Source organism: Eulemur rufifrons, chromosome 15, assembly GCF_041146395.1.
Source record: "Eulemur rufifrons isolate Redbay chromosome 15, OSU_ERuf_1, whole genome shotgun sequence".
Taxonomy (NCBI): domain Eukaryota; kingdom Metazoa; phylum Chordata; class Mammalia; order Primates; family Lemuridae; genus Eulemur; species Eulemur rufifrons.
The window spans coordinates 55,703,695-55,728,488 of record NC_090997.1 but is presented as its reverse complement, the minus strand read 5'-3'; the positions used below and the strand labels follow the sequence as shown (position 1 = coordinate 55,728,488).

At 33.9% G+C, this 24,794-nt stretch overlaps 1 protein-coding gene across 2 annotated transcripts in view; it reads left to right on the top strand.

Annotated features, from left to right (window-relative positions):
• ASCC3 (activating signal cointegrator 1 complex subunit 3) overlaps positions 1 to 24,794 on the top strand; it is a 315,263-nt gene that overhangs the window by 271,754 nt on the left and 18,715 nt on the right. For both annotated transcript variants that reach the window (XM_069488077.1, XM_069488076.1), the window contains one exon: positions 14,526 to 14,750. In XM_069488077.1, coding sequence (XP_069344178.1) covers positions 14,526 to 14,750 — 225 coding nt within the window. The remainder of the gene's footprint in view (positions 1 to 14,525; positions 14,751 to 24,794) is intronic.

Below are 24,794 nucleotides of genomic sequence, written 5' to 3'. Positions count from 1 at the left end.
AAAAAGAATAAAATACTTAGGAATAAATTTAATCAAAGAAGTATATAGTACTTGGACACTGCAAACTATAAAACATTGTTGAAAGAAATTTAAAAAGATCTAAACAAATGGAAAGATCCTCCATGTCCATGGTTCAGAAGACTTAATATTGTTAAGACAGCAATACTTCTCATATTCATCTATAGACTTAACAAAATTCCTGTAAAATAAGACTTTGCAGAAATTGAGATGGTGATACTAAAATTCATACAAGGGACCCAGAATAAGCTAAAACAATCTTGGAAAAAAGAGCACATTTGGAGGACTCACACTTCCTGATTTCAAAGCTTACTACAAAGCTACAGTAATCAAAACAATGTGATAGTTACATAAGGATAGGTATATAGCTCAATCCAGGAAAATATAAGAGGTGCTAGATCACTGTCGTTTCTTATAATTGAGTAATATTCCATTGTATACATATACCACATTTTAGTAATCCACTCATGAATTGTCAGGCACTTGGGTTGTTTCCACGTCCTTGCAATAGTGAATTGTGCTGCCATAAACATTCGGGTACAGATGTCTTTATTATAGAATGTCTTTTGCTCTTTTGGGTAGGTGCCCAACAGTGCTATTGCTGGATCAAATGGTATTTCCACTCCCAGCTCTTTGAGGTATCTCCAGATTCTTTTCCACAGAGGTAGGAGGTAGTGAATAGAATAGTGGCTACTAGAGATTGGTAAGGGTGCTGCGAAGGGGTAATGAAGAGGTGTTGGTGAAGGGGTAATTCTGTTAAATAGAAGGAAAAAGTTCTAGTGTTCAATAGTGCAATAGGGCAACTATAGTTAAAATAATTTATTATGTTTCAGAATAGCTAGAAGTTTTCAAATGCTCCCAATATAAAGCAATGATAAATGTTTCAGGTGAATCATGTCCCAGTTACCCTGATTTGATCATTATATGTTATACGCTTGTATCAAAATACAACATGTACTCCATGAATGTGTACAATTATTATTTATCAATAAAAAAGGATAGATATATAGATCATTGAAATAGATTGACAATCCAGAAATAAACTCCAGAGCCATAGTCAATTGATTTTAGACAAGTGTGCTAAGACAATAAAACAGTTCTTTTCAACAAATAACTACCAAGATAACTTGGATATATACATACAAAAGCATAAAGTTAGAGCCCTTTCTCACACTGTACACAAAAATTAACTCTAAATCGTCCATAGACCTAAATGTAAAAGCTCGAGCTATAATAGTCTTAGAAGTATTCACAGAAGGAAACATAGGTGTAAATTCTCATCACTTTGGGTTAGGCAGTAGCTTTTTGGTTACAACACCAAAAGCACAAGCAACAAAAATAAAAATAGATACATTGGACTTCATAAAAATTAAAAGCTCTTTTGCTGCAAATAATACCATTAAGAAAGTGAAAATATAACCCAGAGAATGGAAAAAAATGTTTGTAAATCATGTATCTGATAAAGAACTTGTCTCCAGAATATATAAAAAAAAACTTTTATATCTCCATAATCAAGATAAATAATTTAAAAATGGGCAAAAAATCTGAATAACATTTCTCCAAAGAAGATTTACAAATGGCCAATAAGCACATAAAAAATGTTCAACATTATTAATAATTAGGGAAATGCAAATCAAAAGCACAATGAGATGCCATTCTCATCCACTGGGATAATAATAAAAAGACAGACAATACCAAGTGTTGATGAGGATGTGAAGAAATTGGAAGCCTCATTCGTTGCTGGTGGGAATGTAAATAGTGCAGCCACTTTGGAAAATAGTGTGGCTGTTCCTCAAAATGTTAAGCAGAGTTATATGACACACCACTTTCACAGCTAGGTGTATATTCAGAGGGATTGAAATGTGTTCAAATAAAGACTTGTACACAAATGTTCATAGCAGATTTATTCATATTAGCCAAAAAGTGGAAACAACCCAAATGTCCATCAACTAAAGAATAAACAAAATAATATATTTTTTTTAAAAATGCACTTTCAAACATGTATAACCCACCTCTAATTTGGGAAGAAGAAATCTCTTTATTTGATTTTACCATCCGCCTCAAATTACTATCTTATTTCATTTTTCCCATTCACTGCCAAAATTTTTTTTAAAATGAGATTTCAATCCACTGTTTTTATTTTTTTTTCCATCCGTTCATTCTTAACTGTATCCTGGATTACAAATGTCCAATATTTTCAGAGAGTAATTAATGTTCCCCTAATTACCAGTGCTATAGTCTTTTCTTAATGCTCATTCTCTGATCTTTTTATAGTATTTGACATTGGATACTTCTTGATACTCTCTTTGTCCTTAAAAATGTACTCTCATATCATATACAGTTCGATTTCTTATGCTTTGTTGTTGGCTCCCTTTCCTGTGCCTACCTCTAGTTCTGTTAATACAAACCCTGTTTCTTGGTTATCTGCTTTTCCCAGGTCATACCACAATTATTATAGTCTAAAATATTGCCTTTAAATGTAGATCACATAGCATAGTCACTTGTCCTGACCTCTCTTGTGAACTATATAGTTCCACATTTCTGCTTGCTCATTAGACATTCCCACTTCTTTGTTTCTCTGTGAATCAAACTCAGAATGTCTATTCAGAATACTTCTGCGTGGGTTCTTATCACACCATTCCTAAACAATTGTGCTAAACCGTCTCCTGAGTGAGAACTTCAATTTCTCTCTCCTCTTTAATCCACCCAACTCACCCCTGCCAACTAATCTGTCTTAAAATACCATTTGCATGATTTCTCCCCTTCACAATCTTAAATTATGTACATAATAAAGCATTATTTTCTTAACCTGGCTTTCAAGGCTCTCTACACTCTTACTTTTTTACCTGTACCTTCCATTAAACTCTTACAAATTACTTCCTCCCCTTTCTCCTGATTAACCTTCTTATTCTCACCTTTAAACATTATGTGTATATATTCAGCTTCACATCTTTGCTTATGATTCCCATCTGGACAATGTGTCTGACATTCCATCCATCCACCTTGGCTTGACTCCCTCTTAAAATATTCCTTAATTCAGCCTCAGCGATTATTACCTTTTCTAAATTAATAGCACCAGTGTTTGGTTAATTCATTTGGCAATTGTTCTTAATATTATCTTGTGATATTTCTTATATATTGGCCTGTTTTGATATTTCACTTTTAGATTTATTTAACTTTTTGTATATATATTTTTTAACTCCTAGAACAAGAATATTCAGTAAATATTAGAAGTGTTTTAATGGTATGCCTTAATCTTTTCCACTTTGAGTTTTTGTTTTAATGTTTTGTTTGTTTTATGTTTGACATATTCTCATAGCCTACAGAAATGCAATTATAAAGAAAGTCACCTGTAATAAATATGTGAAGTTTTAAAGGCAGAAGCAAGGTGATAAGAAAAAAGTTTGTTTAGCTTTTAAAGATAGATTATAGAGTATGACATTGAATCTTACACAATTACTATATATTTTGGTTAATCTCAGTATCCACTTTTAGAACTCAAACCTGATTGCCTTGATATTTTTATATCTTAAAGGAAAAATATCTAAACATTGTTAAGTTATAAGGCATTTTCATTATATCTTTGAAAACTGAGGAATTTTTTTCAAGTTTCATCAAAGAGCAATTTTTTAAGGACTTAGCTATAAATCCTGGGAAATAGAAGTTCCTGATGGAATTCTTACCACTGAAATTATTTTAAGTACAACAGACCTGCTGGTACCCACTATTGTAAGATCCCTTAAAATCCAGCTGTCAACCAGGTGGTCCTTCTTACAATGGAAAGACTAAAGTATTATTTCTTGTTCATATTTATTTTTGGCAAATGATTCTGCACTTGCCCTAATTGGTTGAAAGCCAAACATATGTCCATAAGTTTAAAGCATTGAAACAAATAAGACACATTTACTCACATAAGCCTTGAAAGGAACACACATAGATTTTATAGGAAATTAAAATTATATCTGTCAACATGTACATTTTTTCCATCTGCATATAGTAAAATTATTTTGATATTTTATTATAGTGAAATAAATTGTGTGCAACTGGGAAAAAACAATTTATTGTCTAATTAACTAGATCATAGTTTTATCATTTTCCAATAAATGTTTTCTAACCTAGGGTTCCTTTTTTACTTTTTTGTCTAACCTGGAATGTTAATTTCATTCCATGTATACCTTACACTTTATAACAGTCTTTTATTTTAGGTTTATTTTGTTTGATATGATGGTATGTGATTTATTCAGTTTGAGTTGATAAATAAAAGTACAGATCATAAGTGTTAGAAATAATACTAATTATATATATTTGATAACAGAAAAAGTTATATTACAGTTTTTAATAGATTAATGATCAAATAAAAGTCAATGTGAAGTAATAAAGATAAAAATATGAGACATATTTTTTATCCCTTGATATATCTGGACCTAGCTTGGTAAATGACAGATTATTTTTCAAGTGTTATTATAAAATACATAACACTCAATACTTCAGAATGGCACAGAAATTAAACAGGGCTCCTGTTAGGGAAATTTACTGAAATGCTTTTTCTAAAGCTTCAGTGGCCAAAAGACAGCACTGGAATGTGAGAAACTAATTTTGGTTTGTTTTAACGCCTCAGAATGTTACAAATTAATCAAGTGCTACTTAAGGTCTAGAACTCATTAACTTTATAAGTTTTACTTTTCCCATGATAGAGATTAAGTTATAGCATAAAGCTTCTTTGGTCTCTCACATTGAGCCGCTGCCATCCCCACCGTACAAGTGCCCTCTTATCTGCTATTTAGTGAGTTCGATGTAGGCAGTGATATGTGCAGGGATATAGAAGTACTAGTTTAGTGTTACATAACATTTGTATGTGACCAAGCATGCCAACCCAATCTGGTTTTGTCTTTCCTCTCCTAACGGTAATCTGCTCAGGTAAAGCAGACCCTTAAAAGTTACTGCACCTGCAAGAAAAAGGAAAAGATATATAGATATATAGAGATACATAGATATATGTATGGATAAACACACACACACTGAAACAACATTTGTTCACATACTTTCAGTAAAAAAAAGGTCAAAGTAGATTATAAGTATTTAATCATTAATTTCTTATTACAGCAAATCTAAAAAGAAAAGTTGTACAGTCAATGTATTTAAGGTATTCACAAGTATATGTAAGACTTACATGTCAAATAAAACTACTGGAGCCCAAACTAAAGCCAAGTGCCAGCTAATTGCTAAAAGACATATGTCAACAGTATAGATTTGCCAGATGGGTCTTAGGAGAACAAGCAAGTTATGGGACATGATGGTGTGAATAAACCATTGTGTAAGAATGTATATCCCTAATAAACTAAAAGTCAGTATAAACATGCAAGCAAAATGTAATAGCATAAATACATTTTTTTTATTTTTTTAGTTTATGTGGAGTAGCTGAGTTTATGGCATTTGTAGAACAGATTGAGGTTTATAATGAAAAGGAAAACAAAGTGAAAAGTATTGAGTGAACAGCAGGGATCATTTGATGTGATTATGAAAGATGTTTCCTTATTCTGTTTTTATTTTGCAATCTAAAAACAGTAGCAGGGGGTTACAAGCAGAGTTCATCATAGGTTGTCAATCACTGTCATTTAACATTTGCAGGGGAAGATGTCTTTATTCAAGGACAGCTGGGCAAATCAAAGACACCGATTTGCAGTTAGTAGTCTGGCCAGCCTACACTAAATAAACAAGGATAGGGCAGACAAACCAGCCCCTCACATAAAAATATAATGGACTCCACTGACCTCTTTGCCCTCCATTCAGCTTCAATCCCAGTTGCATAAAAGCTTCACTACCCACTTTCAATTTCCTTTAATTACCTACATGATGTAGATAAGAAAATGAACCTCACTTATAGTCAGTGATCACACACAGGAAATTAACTGGACAAGTTGTTTAAAATTAGAGGAGTAATTTGGAGGTAAATAGAGTGTCCTACCAAAGAAGAAGTGGCTAGAAAGGGTTTTTGCTTGCCTGTTTGTTTTTAACCAGAGTTTTTGATTATTTTATTAGCACTCTTTGCTGATCCTGGGATTGCTGCTTTTCTGATCATCTGAACTAAGTAAAAAATCTCCTTTGTACGTATTCCGAAACATCCAGAATAAAATACTTGAGAGACATAAGAGCTAAGTAAAGTGGTGAAGCAAGCATGTCACATTCTAAAGAGCTTAGAAAAACTGTGAATTGGAATTCCAAGAATAAATGACCATGGTTTTCACAGGAGGGTCTGGCAGAGCAATTGAGGATTAAATAGCAGTTGTCTTCAGTCAGTCTTCGTTTTAAATCTACTTCTCGAGTCCATAATCAAACCACCACCACCACCACCACCAAAAAAAACAAAAAACAACCACTGATAATATTTTTTATTCATTCTAGTTGATCTGAAATAAACCATATTTTCTGTTCTATTTTTGTGGTTCATAGCACTTGAGTTTTAATTAGAAAACACTATAGGATTTCAGAGTAATATAACTACCCACACTACTTTTCCTTCAGGAAAGTTGCATCACCTATATAGTGTAAATGATTCTTTTTCCCTGTCTTTCCAGTATTTTGAATTAGTTCCAGTGGGGTATACTGAAAAGAACGTATTTCCTTATCATACACTGTTGTACTTTTGGGAACCTTTAATTAATATGGATTTAAAAGAAATCTAATTGGAGATTGAAGACTAAAGCTCATAGTATCAAATCTGCAGTTCAAGAGGATACAATTCTTGAATATTTTACCTTTAATTTGACTGTCTCTTATATTATGAGCACATTGTCTTTCAAAGAATCAATACTATTTTCAGTGATACAATTACATAAAAATTGTGTAGTTTGAATAAAATGAATATATAGCTGCTAGTAAAGCGTAAGTTTTAAAAAATCCTTGTTTCCTTGAATAATGTTCTAAAAATCATGGTATTTTTTTAAAATAGGTTAATTAAATTTTATTTTAGATATTGAAAGATCCTCACATAATTAAAAACAAAGATTTGCATCTGAAAACTGTAGAACAAAACTCAAATAATTGAATCTTAAGCTCAGTTAACATCCTATGTGGTATCAGATGTGGGTATTATTATTATAATAATGTTGTCTAACGTTTACAGCAAGTCTTACCATGTTTAGCTGTTTTATAAACACTATCACATTGAATCCTCACACCAAAACCGTATTTAAGACAAGGAATTTGGGACTCCGGGTAGTACAATTACTCTCAGAAGGTCACATAGCTTGTAAATGGCGGAGCTGAAGATCCACCTGTTGTATCAATTCCCAGATCCCGCCTTGTCTCTACCACCTCGTATCACACCATACCCACCCTAGGGATCTATAACATCTCTAAGGAGATAAATTACTTACTGTCACATTCTCTGGATTCCCTTTAATTCAAACACTGGAAGCAGAGAAGGAAGAATCCTCAAAGGAAGTAATAGCTTTTGATGAGACCTGTTAATTATACATAATTTTTAGCTTCAGAACTAACACTGATTTGATATTTTATAAACATTTATAAACCAAATGTCAACTCCATTGAAGATCTCAAAAGTGTTGTCTCTGTCAAATCTGATCATGAAAAAGGCCTTTCTTACCAAAAGCATATATTTAATAATAAAATCAAAGTAGGCACTTTTGGATTATGTATCACTATCAATTATTTGTATAGATATATTAATAACTTATATTTGAAAAATAATATTAAGCTTTCTTAGGAATGTTCTCCCCTAAGAGTCAGTCTTCCCTTTTCAATTCAAATTTGAACCTTAACCTTGCTCCCTTTCCCTCTTTATCTTTTAACAAAATTATTTTCACTGTCTTTCAGCTCAGTCATAGCTTCTTCAAATATACCTTTGTGACCCACTGTTAGTATGTGTACCTCTCCCTCATTGTACTTATCCAGCTGCCATTTTATATTTATTTGTGGTTAATTTTGATTACGGTCTGGCTCCCCCACTAGACTACAGAGCTTCATAAGGCCAGGAGGTCATGTCACTTTTTGTTCACCATTGTGTATACCCATCAATAATATATGCTGAATCAATATTTAATAAACAAATTACTCAGCACACAAAGACATTACTAAGACCTTGCAATTATTAAAATACTTTTAATTTTTATTACGGTGTTTTGCAAAGAAATTAAGGAACCTTTAGTTCAGAAAGATTGCTTCATACCTTTAGAAGAGGCATCACGGAGTTGAATTTTTTAGGAAGGTTACTGTCTTTGGGTAACCTACATTAAAGGTCTGATAGTCCCCTTATTAAACTTAGAATGATGCCTCTACCACAAAGCACTTTCTCCAACCTAAATTATACTCAGCTGTTAGCAGACCCATTTGATACTGATACTGCTGGCAGCAAGCAAATTCACAATCCTAGTGAAGAAGGGGATTAAAGCAATAAATCGGATAATTCAAGCAGAATTGGCATGATTTGGAGACAGTGGAGTCACATCTTATATGGAGTTGAGATTCTAAAGTTAAGGAAATATAACAAAAAGCACCTATGATCAAAGTTACCTGAGAATAACCCCACAGATACAATAAGCATGATTGTATGTAGTCTGCCATGTTCAGATATCCTGCTTCTCAGTGAGTTCAACACCACTAGTTTTTCTTCCAGCATTGGAGCAAATCATTGCTTTTTTAGCACTAAATGAAGTCATTTGCTTACATTTACAAGTCATGCTTTATGAAAAATAAAATGTACATCTTTTTGAATATTAGAATCATACTCATCTCAGAAAAATATTCACACTTTCAGTAATATTCATTTTCTCTCTCTCTCTCTCTCTTTCTCCCTCTCTCTTCCCCTCCCCCTCTCTTACCCCTTTCCATCTCCTTCTCTTTCCTCCCCCTCCCTTCCCCTCCCCCTCTCCATGCCCCTTTCTCCCTCCCTCCTTCTCTGTGAGGGGAAAGGGAGTATATAGTGTATAGAATTAAATTTGAATAAGATCATACTGAGGGGCGCACTGCCTGGGGAATGGACACGCTTGAAGTTCTGACTGGGGGGGGGATGGGGTGGGGGGAGGGGATGGGTGCATACCTACATGATAAGTGCGATGTGCACTGTCTAGGGAATGGGCATGCTTGAAGCTCAGACTCGGGGGGATGGGGGAGCATGGGCAATATATATAACCTGAACTTTTGTACCCCCATAATGAGCTGAAATAATAAAAAAAAAAAAAGATCATACTGAGGGAAGTGGATTACTTAGATAAATATAATTAATTCATGTTTTCAGTCAAATTCTTACTTTCTATTTTTTTTATTTTAATTGACCTTTTCATAAAATTTTTAAGTCCCATCTTGTTTCCTACTATTTAAAACCTGGAGAACCAACTCAACTTACAGTATTAAAATAGCTGTTTAGTTTTCTTGTAAAATATCAGGAAGAGGTGTATTTTATGAACAGTAGAAAGAAATATAAAATATGAATAAATTTTTAGACAGTGAAACAGATTTAAAGCTGATTTCTTCTCCCTCCACCACCTCCACCCAAGGATCTGGATTATTGCCCTCTCTTTAAGTGTGCTTTGCATGCTTGACGGAAAGCTCCTGCTCACTGAGTGTTCCCGACTTCTCTGCTATTAATAGCATCGTCATTCTTCTCATCCCTGAAGCTTAAACCTTAGGCCCTCTTTATCTGTTTTTATGGATCTCCTCACACTATTTTTTTTTTTTTTTTTGGTCTGGTATGCAAGGAATTCCTCTCCTCTTCTACAAATTGTTCTAAGCTTAGGAAAAAATGCTATCTCTTATAGGAAACTTTCGAATACAGCCAGTTTTCTTCAGTGCTCTTCTCTAAATAACAGTACTCTATCCTACACTTAAAATAATTATTCACTATATAAATTGTTCCCCCAAATATGGTCTTAATTTCCGTGAAGGAAAATATCACATTTTAGATTTCTGAGCCATTTTGTTCTCTATCTGCTGTTAAGTCTCTCTTAAAACAATTGGCAAGGCTGGGAAGATAGGTGGACTTGCTGATGGAGATTTGGATTAGACACGTTGAGATGGGTCAGTCAGCAGGTGACAGGGCTTCAGTCCCGATTCACCTGAAATCCAAAAGTAGTAGCCTTGTCATATATAGCTGGTCCCTCTTTTTTGGCAGACGACTTCAAAGAAAAAAGGAAAGAGCTAAAATGGTGTATAAAAAGAAAACCAAGATGGCACATAGAGTCAAAACATTATCAACTGCTAATGTGTCAGCATGCATTTCTTACATCAAACAGTCCCAAAAGGTGAAATGCTACTAAAGTCATCAGGGATGCTGAAACAGTATTATTTGGGGCATAAAGATTTCAGATTATTGTGTCCTTCTGATTAATTGACTCCTTTATCATTATGAAATGACCAAATATAAACAAATTTGTCTATATATGTGTGTATGTGTATATTAACATATTAGTGTATGTTTGATGTAGACACCATATACAATCAGCGTTTTGTATCTGTGGGTTCTGCATTTATGATTTCAACCAAGTGCAGATCAAAAATATTTGGGAAAAAAAGGGTGGTTGTGTTTGTACTGAACATATACAGCAGTTTTTTTCTTGTCATTATTCCCCAAACAATACAGTATAACAACTATTTACATAGCATTTACATCATATTAGATATAAGTAACCTAGAAATTATTTAAAGTATACAGGAGGACTTACATAGGTTATATGAAAATAATATACATTTTATGTAAGGGACTTGAGCATCCATGGAATTTGGTATTCACAGGGGTCCTGGAACCAATCTCCCGTGGGTACAGAGGGATGACTGTAGTTGTGTTGTCATGCTTTATTATGCAAACAGTGTCTTGACTTCAAGACCATTTACACTGACTGTGATTGTTGATATGCTTAGGGTTAAGTGTATAATCTTGCCATTTGTTTTCTAGAGATCTTTGTTATTAATTTCTAATTTAATTTCATTATGGTATGAAAACATACTTTACAGGCCCCATCTGTTCTTTATTCTTTTTTTTTTTATTTTTGCCTTCTTTTAGATTATTTCTTCTGTGTTGACTTATTACCTATAACTCTTGTGCTTTGATATTTTAGTGACTACTTTAGGAATTATAGTATACATTTTAACTTATCACAGTTTATCTTCAAATGATATTATACCACTTCACGTATCATAAGAGAACCTCACAATATTACACCTCTATTTCTCCCCTACTAGGGGTTACGCTATTGTGTTATGACAACAATATTTTACTTTTGCATATGTTATATACTCCATAATGCATTCCTTATTATTTTTGTTTGAACAATCACTTGTCATTCAATGATACTAAAGTAATAAAAACAAATTCTTATATGTTTATCCATGTAATTACCATTTCCATTTCTTTGTGTAGATCCATATTTTTGTCTGATATGATTTGTCTTCTCACTAAACAATGACTTTAGCATTCAGCAGGTCCACCAAATTACTTCAGCTTTTCTATGTCTGAAAATTCTTCATTTTTGAAGGATTTTTTTTTTACTGGATGTAGCATTCTAGATTGACAGTGTTTTGTTTCAGTACATTAAAGATACTGCTCCATTGTTGCCTCATTGCATTGTTTCTGATGAGAAATCTGCTGTAATCCTTATCTTTGTTTGTCTGTATATAATGTGGTTTTTCCTCTGGCCACTTTTCATATTTTCTCTTGATCAGGGTTTTGGTTTTTGGTTTTTTATTTTTTTGAAATGAGGGTCTTGCATCATTGCCCAAGCTGGTCTCAAACTCTTGGGCTCAAATGATCCTCCCTCTGAGCCCCCCAAGTAGCTAGGCTGCAGCTAGCTATCAGGGATTTTGAACAGTTTAACTGTAATGAGTTATGATGGTGGAGTTTTCTTCATTTTTCTTTGCTTGGGGTTCATTGAACATCTTGAATCTATAGACCAAATTGAAAATTTTCCAGCCGTCATTTTTTCAAATTTTTTTCTGCTCTTCCTCTGCCAATGTACATTAGGCCACTTGAAGTCTCACAGCTTGCTGTGCTGCATTCACTTTTTTGAATTGTTTTTTATCTTTGTGTTTCATTTTAATGTTTATGTCGATGTCTTTAAGTTTACTTATCTCTTCTACTTCAATGTGTATTCTTTTTTTTTTTTTTTTTTGAGACAGAGTCTCTCTCTATTGCCCAGGCTAGAGTGAGTGCCGTGGCATCAGCCTAGCTCACAGCAACCTCAAACTCCTGAGCTCAAGGGATCCTCCTGTCTCAGCCTCCCAAGTAGCTGGGACTACAGGCATGCACCACCATGCCCGGCTAATTTTTTCTATATATATTTTTAGCTGTCCATATAATTTCTTTCTATTTTTATTTTTCTATTTTTTTTTTTTTTTTTTTTTTTTTTGAGACAGAGTCTCACTCTGTTGCCCAGGCTAGAGTGAGTGCCATGGCGTCAGCCTAGCTCACAGCAACCTCAAACTCCTGAGCTCAGGCGATCCTCCTGTCTCAGCCTCCCGAGTAGCTGGGACTACAGGCATGCGCCACCATGCCCGGCTAATTTTTTCTATATATATTTTTTAGCTGTCCATATAATGTCTTTCTATTTTTAGTAGAGATGGGGTCTCGCTCTTGCTCAGGCTGGTCTCGAACTCCTGAGCTCAAACGATCCGCCCACCTCGGCCTCCCAGAGTGCTAGGATTACAGGCGTGAGCCACTGCGCCCGGCCAATGTGTATTCTTTTGTTAATAAAATTCAATGTATTTTTTATCTCAGACATTGTAGTTTTCATCTTTAGAAATTTGAATTGAGTGGTTGTCTCAAAATTTTTTGAACATATAAGCTACAACTATTTTAACGTCCTTGTCTACTAATTCTAAAATCTATGTCAGTTGTAGGTCAGTTCATAGTGATTGAATATTCTCCTCATTACAGATCCTGTCTTCCTGATTTTTTTGGCATTGTCGGTACTCACTAATTAGAGGCCATAGATTGTGAATTTTACCTTCTTGAATGCTATATATTTTTGTATTCTTATAAATCTTCTTGAGCTTTGTTGATTTACCTGGAAGCAGTTTTGATCCTTTTAAGTATTGCTCTTATGATTTGTTAGGCAGGTCCAGAGTAGTATTCATTGTAGAGCCAATTATTCCCCAGTGCCTTCCTTCTTTACCCTATGGTCTGTGAATTATGAGTTTCTCTGGTCTGTATGGTGGGAATAGGCACTATTCCTGGCACTCGTTAAGTGCTGGACAAGAGTCCCAGTAATCCTTTTCAATGATTCTTGCCCCAGCTTTCCTCACATGCATGCGCTCTTCAGTAGCCTGCTGAAGATTCAAGGAGGACCCACTGCAGATCTCTGGCATTCACTCTCTCTCTTGCTCTTTAGAACAGCTCTCTCCTTTAGTACTCTGTTATGCAAACTTTAGCCACCTTCATGTCTCTGGACTATCGTCTTTATCTCCTCAACACAGGGAGTCCTCCAGGTCCACCCGGATTCCCCTACTCTGCACCACAGCATAGAAACACTCCATGAAGTCAGCTGAGATGATAGCAGGGCTCACCTAATTTGTTTTCTGTGTCTCAAGGATCACTATCTTTCATAGCCTTATGTTTAGCATCTTGAAGACCACTGATTCATATGTTTTATCTTTTTTTTTAGAGAGGGGCAGTTGTAGTCCTTATTTGAATATTAACATATCCAGTTAAGGTTATGGCTGATGTAGGACTTTCATATCAACAGCAGTGGGCTGAATCTCAAATAACTACATATTTGGAAAAATGAGATTTTTCTTTCACAGCAAACACTAATATCAGTTGATTTTTTAATGGAACAGTCTAGTTCAGTTTAGTAGGTACAGTTGATACTTAATTGACTGATATCATGGGAGGGTGATTTTCAGTACTGAACTCTACAAAACCCAAGGTGAAAAAATCAAAACATAACATTTATTCCAGAACAATATAATTGTGATCTAATTGATAATAATAAATTTTAAGTTAATGATCCTGTTCTCCAGCCTTTTCTCACCTTGCCAATCCTATCCTTAGCACTGTCTTATTTCTTTCTTTCATTCTCCAGATATTAAGTTAAATATCACTTTTTCCACAAAGCTTTCCCTGAACCTCTGAAATAAGTAGATCCCCCAACTGAACGTCCCTATAGCACTCTGTACTTACCGTGTTATAACATTCGTTACACTTTATAGAATTTGTTTGTCTATCTTTCCTCCTGGGCTCTCGGTTTCTGGTTCACTGTTGTGGCCCCACTGTCATGCGTAGTATATGATGCCTAGTAGGTCCTCTATTATTTTTGTTGACTGTAAATATAAAAAAAATTCATGAATTTCAGCTATTTCGTATGCTACTAGCTTTTGCTTGTGTATTAATGATAGTATTGAACAAAGCGAAATCTAAGGAATATGGTTATTTTATGATTTTTCTAAGCCATGTTTTAAATGTCAGTAGTTAAATCTAAGAAGTACGTTAATTATTATGCTTTTGATCTATCAGATTAACGTGTATGTGTGGCTTTTTTTTTTTTTTTTTTTTTCAGGACGCAGAAGAATATACAGATTTGCCAGTAAGACACAATGAAGATCATATGAATAGTGAACTGGCAAAGTGTCTTCCCATTGAACCAAATCCTCATTCATTTGACAGCCCTCACACCAAAGCACATCTCCTGCTGCAGGCGCATCTCAGCCGAGCCATGCTGCCCTGCCCAGATTATGACACTGATACCAAAACCGTCTTGGACCAAGCTCTCCGAGTATGTCAGGTATGAAAGTCATTTCTAATACCTACATATTCTGCCTCCATTTCTGTTCTTTTTTTCCTGTTTTAGGATAAAATATTCTTGCATTTAACAATTTATTGTAGCATTGTTGAGAAATACCTTGTGAATGAAATCAAGAATTTCCGAAGGAAACGCAAATATAAATGCAATAAGATGATAGTTTCAGTCTCCTGTTCAACCAAAATTTATTGAAGGCAAACTATTATATGTACCAGATACTCTTCTAGGCACTGAGCGTATAGTTATGAGCAAGACAGAAAAGTCCCTGCTGTTGTAGACTTTCACTTAAGATGGGGAAGACTGACAATTGAAAATATAAGTCAAAGTGGTAATAACTGCTATTTTTTAAAGTAATAGAGCACAGTGAAGGAAATAAAGATAAAGATGGAAGGTACTGTTTTGTACTATTCTTTATATGGTATTCAGGGACTATCTCCCTGATGAAGTGACATTTTAAAAAGAGTTAAAGAAGAGAGAGAGCCGTAGAGTTTCTGGAGGGGTGTATTCCAAACACTAAGAAAAGTAAGTGCCAACCCTCTTATGTAGGCACTTATTTGGTATATTCAAGGGATATCAAAGAGGCCATTGTAAAAAAGATGGAAAGATATGACTAGATATGAGATCAGAGAGATGGGAGTGGAGACTGTAGAGAAAGTGGATCAGGTCATGTAGGGAGTTTGTAAACCATGGTAAGAATTTTGGATTTTACTCTGTGAGGGAAACCACTAGAACATTGTTTCACTAGTGGTTATATAGTTATATCTATCATATTTTTCACATTAATTAAAACTGTGAAATTCTCAAATATTTATTACTTCATTTAAAGATAACATAGACTCACGTGTTAACATAAATAATATGATTTTTCATGAAAAATAACTACTTTCCAAAACAGTAAAAAATTACTGATAAGTATGGCATTGTTTAACATTTTGCAAATATCTTTAATATCCAGCTTAATAGAAGTCAGCTAGATTTATATATCTCTCCTTGCAATCAACACAAAATGTCTGCAATAATATATGATATTTTAGTTGAAGCATATGAAGAAAGCCCAGCCTAAAACACATATGTAGTTTTAAAAGGGAAGAGTTTGGGTTTTTTTGTTGTCATTTTTTTTGGTTTTTTGAGGCAGTCTTACTCTGTTGCCTGGGCTAGAGTGCAGTGGCATTATCATAGCTCACTGCAACCTCAAACTCTTGGGCTTAAGCGATCTTTCTGCCTCAGCGTCCCGAGTAGCTAAGGCTACAAGCATGCACCACAGTGCCCAGCTAATTTTTCTATTTTTAGTAGAGACAGGTCTCACTCTTGCTCAGGCTGGTCTCGAACTCCTAAGCTCAAACAGTCCTCCTGCCTCGTCCTCCCAGAGTGCTAGGATTACCAGCATGAGCCACCACGCCCGAACAGAAGAGTATTTTTATAGCCTTTTCAGGATATTCTTCTTTGATTCTACACCAAAACTTAACAAGGAGTATTTTTTGAAGGCTAGTTGCAATGTGAAATCTGAAACCACATCAATGAACTTTTCATACCTTCAATGTTCTAGGTCGGGCTAGGCAAAAAATTATGGTGGCTAGACTAGGGTAGTATGGGTGAGGTTGATGAGAATTGGTTGGATCCTGAATATTTTTTTTCTAAGGAGAACTAACAGAATCTGCTAATGGATTGGACAAGGGTTTTTAGAGAAAGTGAAGAATCAAAGATGATTTCAAGGCTTTTCTCCAGAGTAGGAAGGATGGAGCTGCCATTTACTGGGAGATGATTGTGAGAGGAAAAGGTTTTGGTGGGGAAAGAACACCTAAAGGATTGAGATTATGAGAAATTTTGGTTTTCTACATTATACCTTTTTTGGATATTTCTGTAATATAAAACAATTCCTAAAACTGTCAAAAGACATAAGATGTTTTTAAGAGTGGAGTAAGTTAGACTCTGAAGATATGTATACAAGTATGTACATTATGGCATTACTTGCACAATTAAAGGTTTGGAAATAACCTAAGTATCTTTCAGGTTATAGAGCACTGTAAAATATTACAATTCCATTTATGAATTCTATCTATGTATAATGTCTATAAATGTAAACATATACCTAGAGAGAAGTTCTAGAATAGTGTCCATCAAAAGAGTAACAGTACCCCCTCATCTCTGGGTAGCAGAATTTGTGGTGATTTTTATGCTTTCTTCTTTTTTATGCTTTTTCTAAAGTATTTAAATGTTTTAAAATGAGCTTCTAACATGTTTATTATTAAAAAATGACAATTTTATTTTTAAAAATAGACATTTTATAAAATAGAGTAATAAGCTCAAGCTATCAGAAATTAGAAGGGAAGTAAGGCTATCATAAACACATAAATTTTTTTGATACCCTTTTGTAACTAACACATGGTTTACTTGTCTAGGAGGATGATTTGCCACTTCCTATTAGTCACACTTCACAAACTTCAGGTTAAAGGTCCTAAAGTTTTAGCTGTGGCCCTGGATACTCATTTGTGCTTCCTCTACCTTTTTTTTCCTTCTCAAACACTGACTTGTTAATGAACTCTGGAGTCAGAAAGGGTTGGAAAGAAGTTGTGAGAAGAATTAAATTTTTGTACTTAAAAATAATGTTGATAATGCATTATAATTTTTACATGTATATAATATGATCAACTCACTGTTTTTCAGCACTCAGTAATGATCCCATAGCTGTATAGTAATATGAATAAGAAATTTCTAAAGGAGTCTGTTTCTAAATTTAATACAAGGGAAAAGGACTCAGGTACTCTTACCTTCTATTAGATATTTTTATACAGTTTCTTGGGAGGATATTTATTTTTTTTAATACTTTTTATCCTTATAAATTGCATCTAAAAAGAAATAGTTTTCTCTTTAATTATAAAAGTAGCATACTTCATTGTGTATAATTTGGAAAAGCAACATACTAACATTAAAGTCATTCATAGTAATTACATATTCACCAACATGAGTATTAGGCTTTTTTCTGTTTTTCAGTGAATTTTTAAATTTTTTTAGTTCAAACTTTGAAATAATTTCAAACTTACAAAAGTTTGTAAAATCCATATACCTATTTCCCAGCTTCCCCTAATGTTAACATCTTACCTCAGTATTGATCCAATCCTATTAAGTAATCTACAGACCTCATTCAAATTTTGTCAATACAACTTTTATCCCACTAATGACCTTTCTCTGTTTTAGGATCCAATTCAGGATCCCATATTTCATTTAGTTGTCATATCTCCTCAGTCTCCTTGTCTTTCTTGGCACTTTTGAAGAGTTCTACTGGCCATTTATTTTGTAGAGTTGTCTCACAGTTTGGATTTACCTGATGTTTCCGCATGATTACAGTCAAGTTACATGTTTTGGCAAGAATACCACAGCAGTGATGGTTTGCCCTCTTAGTGTATCATACTAGGAGGCTTACGACATAAATGTGTGGCATTATTGGCGATGTTAACTTTATACACTTGAGGTGGTGTCTACCAACCTTCTTCGCTGTAAAGTAACTTTTTTTTCTTTTGTAATTAATAAGTACCTTGTGGGGAGATACTTTGAGATTATGTAAATATCCTGTTTCTTGTCATACTTTCCTATGTTATTTTCAGCATCCATTAATAATATTTTCCAGGAACAATTATTACCATTGTGATTTTCTGTTTCCATCATTACTAGAATTTGTACTATAAGGAAGAATTTTTCCTTCTCCCTCTTTTATTTACTTGATTTAGTTATTTCTACAAGTGTAGATTCATGGATGTTTGTTATATTCTATTAGGTAAAGTGCGTTTCTCTCATTATTTATTTTGCTTCCCAACTTTTCCCAGAGTCAACCATTGAAAGCCTCTCAAACTAGTAACTGTATCCCTTTGACATACCCCCACTGTTTTTTGAACATTCCCTTGCATTCTGGCCTCTTATACTTTCCCTGCCCCAGACCTGGAATTAGCCACTTTTAAAAAAGATCCCTGGTTCCTTTTATTAGAAAATGGTTTTAGAGACTACAGTCTGGGTGCTTGCTACTTGGGTGTCTTTGCTTCTTGGCCCTCTCAGTGGACAAAGCAAGAATATAAATATGTACACAAAGACATCTCTATTTGTGTATCTGTGTGCGTGAGTGTATGTGTATAAAAATATCGATATTTATCACTCTGATACCTCCAATTTCAATCTAACACCAAAGGGTTTTAGTCTTTCTCTCTTTTTTAATTTATAACTCCTTTTTCCACCTGTGAGACACCAAGCTCTTATTAATAAAAATATATTTACTCAGATCCTCAATCCTAGAGTACTCATGATGTAGTTTTAAAATTACTAACCCTCGGCCGGGCGCGGTGGCTCACGCCTGTAATCCTAGCACTTTGGGAGGCCGAGGTGGGCGGATCATTTGAGCTCAGGAGTTCGAGACCAGCCCGAGCAAGAGCGAGACCCCATCTCTACTAAAAATAGAAAGAAATTATATGGACAGCTAAAAATATATATATAGAAAAAAATTAGCCGGGCATAGTGGTGCATGCCTGTAGTCCCAACTACTCGGGAGGCTGAGACAGGAGGATCCCTTGAGCTCAGGAGTTTGAGGTTGCTGTGAGCTAGGCTGACGCCACGGTACTCACTCTAGCCTGGGCAACAAAGTGAGACTCTGTCTCAAAAAAAATAAAATAAAATAAAATAAAATAAAATTACTAACCCTTACTCTGGCAAAAAGCAAATTTACTAACTACAGTACAATAGTTATATACAGTTCTTTTTTATCTTTGGAGACTTTCTTTGTACATTTACATACACACTTGCACTCTCACTTTTTTGTTTTATAAATTTTTATCATGTTATATAACCTTTATACTTTAATAATTTGTAGTATTAAATATTATTAATATTTTTAAGCATAATTTCTAATGGCTGCACCATATTCCTCCATATGAAATGTCATAATTTATTTAGTGAGTTCTCTGTTAGTAGACATTTGTATATGCAGTTTTCCCCTATTATAAATTATAAGCATTAGTTTTGACCATCTTAAATTTTTGACGTAGTTTTTTAGAAGCCACCTGAAAGTAAACTTAGTCGTAAAGAGATGACAACCGGCTTCATTTTAAGTTTCTTTACATGATCATGATGATAAAAGCAAACAAGCCAAGAAGAGGAAAAAATTAGAGTTGCCAATGGAAAACATGGAGAGAAAATCAAGAGTTGATAAAATTTTCTATGTCTGATTGACAGTTCTAATTTTGTACCTTGTTGTTTTCATTTGATACAGTGGTACTATTGGCCTTAGCAAGCTTTGGTTCAAGCAGTTTTCCAAGCTGCACCTCTGCTGGCTGACAGAAAATTATACTACTGCTCTCATGGGACATCAGCATGATCTTGTGGTCTTTGGATCAGAATCAGTGCCACCAGCTCTTACTATAAATTCTCCTGCCATTTTAGTATAAGGCCTTAAGCAAGTCATTTAACCCTTGGTAGCTAAGTAAAAATAACACCTTACAACAGTTGGACATCAGCTAATGTTTATAAAGTAAACAAGAATTTGAGGATTCAAGGTTAGGTCTATCTTAATATCCTCATTCTTAGTAGTTCTTTTATTTCCTTGCTTTATCATAGTAATTTATTCTCTTTATGTTATAGAAGCATACCTTTTATTTGAGCCATCATTTAAATTATGAAAACTCTGTAGTCTTGACTACCCATATTCCGGGCAGCCTTTCACAAAAGAAAAACATATTAATAGTTGTAATAGAAGTATACCTCCTGGCTTGAAGTCAGAATCTACAATACAGCCTACTTTGCTTCTCCTATCTCATTTCAAATTATGAGTCAAGGACATTTGTGTCATTTTTTGGTTCGAGGTGTTTTTGTCATGGTTCCTTTTAATATTTTACTGTTTTTATATTTTACTGGCATATTTTACTAGTATTTCCGTATTTATCCTCCCCAACAAAAGTAAAAGTAAAAATTACTGTACATATCTCAATTTTTAATATCTGCTTAGAGTGTTCTAAGTTGTAAATTATATAATTTTGGAATTGATTATCTTTGCCCTTTTCCTTTGAAATCCTCTTCTTGGTCATGTTAACTGTACAATGTATTTGTAAAATGTGGTAAATGATGTGATAGCCTTTCTGTGCTAAATGTACCAAAGAAAAGCTTTATGTTAGCTGTTAATGGGAAAATTACAAATAAGAAGTATCAAAAATTAAAATGATTTGCCTAAATTTTCCAAATTTGATGACAAAACTAGAACTGATGATAAATGTCCGGTGTTTTGAGTAGCTCTCTGCCTCATTTTTTTATCATGGGACAAAAAAAAATTAGTGTTCAGAGAAGTTAAATAACTTTGTTGAAGGTGATTTGGTGAGGCAGTTGGTGCTGACACCAAATAGAGATTCCAGGACTTTTTTTTGTTTGTTTTATTTGTTTGTTTGTTTGTTTACATTGTTCGTATACTTTTTTTTCTGTGGATGTTTGTAGAGAAGTAATTCCAGGACTTTAATTCTTGCTCATATATCTCTGATCTTTTCTAAGAAGTCCCATAAGTCTTTAAGTTAAAAATCATCTCTTCATTTAAATGTGAAAAATCTAAATACAACACTAAGCCAAATAGTATAAGAATGCATGTTTATATGGTAGTCATTCCCACTACCTCCTATATGGTATTTACATCAAAACTTCCCTGTAAGTGAGCTTTCAGATGTTTTATGTAAAAAGAAAAACAATGGATTATGGAACCAACTCAGTGAGCTGAGAACCAGAGGACTGTGTGATTCAAAGTTTAATTGTGTTGTGGATTTACTGAATTAATTTGGGAAGTTTTTTTCGGAAGCAGTAGAGGCCAAATATCACCTTCAGCTAATGTTATCAAACCTGTGGCCTACATTTTAATAGATCAAAACATTTGTGTCCATTTTAAGATTTATTTTAAAGGACTTTAGCAACAACATCATTAAAGGCTATAAAAAAAAAATCATAGTAATATATTATAAGAGAACACACACACACACACACACACACACATGCACACACATACACATACAGAAATGTGACATTATACACTGATTAGAAAGATCTCTAGAAACCTATGCTTCCAAATTTAAATTGGAATTAATGTATATTAAATACCAAATTCTACCAGAATATTTGGAGAACTACATGTCATCCCTGCACCTGCTACCTCCTACCAAAAGAAAAAAAAAATCACTATTTAATGATAACTCATAGGGCTTTCTTTGTACCAGGCTTGCTTTGCATTGTATTAAAACATTTGCTGTACTAGTCTAGTGAAGCAGTGCTACTGTTATCCTCACTTTACAGATGAAGACTAAGTAACTTTCCCAAGATCACTTCAGAAAGCAAAAACAGCCTTCAGCCACAGGTTGGATATATTATAAAAATGTATTTCACTGGGTTCCCTTTGTCCTATAAAGATGGATGATCTAGTGAGAATTTGTTTTAAAATGGGAAAACTTCACAGGAATTTCTGCATTTTTTTTAACCAAGAATTCCCACTAGGCCATGAATAATATTTTTTAATTAATCCCTTCTTTTCAATGTATACTCTAATCACCTCCCTTTAATTACTCTGGTTCACTTTTCAACAGTCTGCCTATAATTGCTTTAACCAGTTTCTAAGAGGGACTTGTTAATATGATTTAATATTTGTAACTCCTTTATTATATAACTCTACAGTGTCCAGTTGATATGGTGTTTGCCTTTTTTGTATCACCTGTTTATGATCCTTCTCAAGTTTTTATATTGTGCTACATAGGCCAATGAATTAATCATTTGTTTCCTCACATTCTCCCCATAATTGAAAAAAATGGGAGAAAGACCAGAGTACTAATGCATAGGGAGAAGGAAGAATGTCATCATAATTATAAGATAACCCTATAATAAAAAGCATTTGCACATAAGTATAATCTCTGCATAGGTTTGTTAATGAACACACACATAAACACATTTTATGTTCCTTTCTCACTTTAACATTCTTGGCTTCTTTAACTCTTAACTTCCACCGCCACTTATGGGCTCGTTGGATGCAGCCTTTGTCCATCCACTAGTCCTTTTTAAAAAACTTCAGACTTCTAGAAGTGAGAAGAAACCTCAGAGATTCCTTGCCCCAAGATTTGGAGCTACCAACTCCTCAAAAAGATGGCAGACATCTCCTGTTTACTATTGAGGAAGAATGCAAAGATCTGTCTTCTGCATACCAAGGCACATGTAAATATAGATTGAATTCATGTTCTAATGACTGCCCTAATGGAAGTAGGCAAAGGTAAACCAGGGCAGCTACCTTGAAAATATTCTGGGTGATTCAGTGCCAGAAAGGAGCTATGTTTTGGTGGATAAGTTTCCATTGTTTCATATATTCTTGAGTCTAACTTTAATATAGGAGCTCTCGTTTTACATTATTTTCCTTAATGTCCAAGTCTTTTTGAACTATTGAATTTCTAGCCTTTCTTCTCTTTCACATGTGAGATACGTATTAATAGCTCATATATGACTCAAATTAATGTCAAAATATTCTAGTAGCCTTTATCAGCTGCTAGCCAAAAAAAAAATGACTTTAATCAAGTGCATAGAGAAAGGAAAAAAGTATATGAATTGGATTGGTATACTTTCCTCCATTAAAAAACCTTCTTAAATTTGCAAAAACAAATATTTACAAGATTATTGGTGAGGTGGTTGTTTAGCCGAAACTTCAGAACAATAACTTGACCTCTTTATCTCGGTAACAACTTATGATAAAGTAAACATGTATTACATTTCATATAACTAATATTATATTTTTCCTATAACCCATAGCTATTCTGAAAACACATTTTAAAAGTATATTAATGGATAAGTTTAAGGTGTGTGTAGACTTGTGTATACACATGTTAGAGTCTAAGAATAGGAAAGAATAGGATAAGAGAAGCAAAAGAAGATTTAATGATATGGGAATTTTTCATTTTTCATTAAAAATTATTTTAGCTGAAAGATACTATGACTATAAGCTGGGTCTATATTTCCATTATCAACTGATTCCCATTTGTAGTAGATTAAAAAACATGTAAATATTTGATGATGCCAGGAGTTAGAACTGCCGTGGATCAAGGCTAAAGTAACCTTTTGAGAAGCATTTACCTATGAGTGCACTAAGCACAGGCTCACTGAGTTGGCAATATGTTGAAAACTGTCAGTGTCATTTAAACAAACCAGTTTTAGAATTGCACAGTCAAATACAGTTAGTGAAAATAGTCCAGTTGTTGCTGAGCTTAACAAAAGAAGTTTGGTCAAATCCTTAATCCAATACTTGTAAGAAATGTTTTAACATAGAAATGGTAGAGAAAATCTTCTGTGTATTCTTAGTAGAATCTTTTCAAATTTTTAAATGCTTATAATTAGTCCAGATGAAAAGATTATCTTTTTTAAAAAAAAAGAAAAGATTATCTTTAAGTAGACAGTACAGCACAATAACCTTCAGAAAGCTTCTTCAAATCATTTTGAGAAAAAGATGGGTGGATTATAAGTAAAAAAACCTATCTGTTTTTATGGGTATATTTCCAGGAATATTAATACTATGAGCATACAGTTCGAGGCTTTTGTATCATCCAAAGTATACTGGAAATTTACTAATACTATGATGTCATTGATTGTTAACACGACTTGGGCACAATGCTTGGCATATAGTAGATCTTAGTGATATCATATGTGAATGAGATAAATATTTCACTTTTTCCTTTCTTGTTATTTCGTAGGAAAAGACTGAAAAGAGAGATCTATTATGTGTGCATTCTCACATTTTTAAGATTTTCTGTGAAATATGAATTATCTACCAACAAATATAGTGTATTTGTTGTGAAACTTAGTGTGACCTTATCAAATTCATAAACATCAGAGTGAAGTCTAATTCAGGTGCCTTTCCTGGCCAGAATTCCAGGAGCTCATCTTGCCATAGAAACCTGACAACGTTTTATTAGTGGATGACTGTTTAAAAACAAATAATTCTAAACGAACTTAATCCTGAGTGATAATTCTAATTCTTCCAAATGCAAA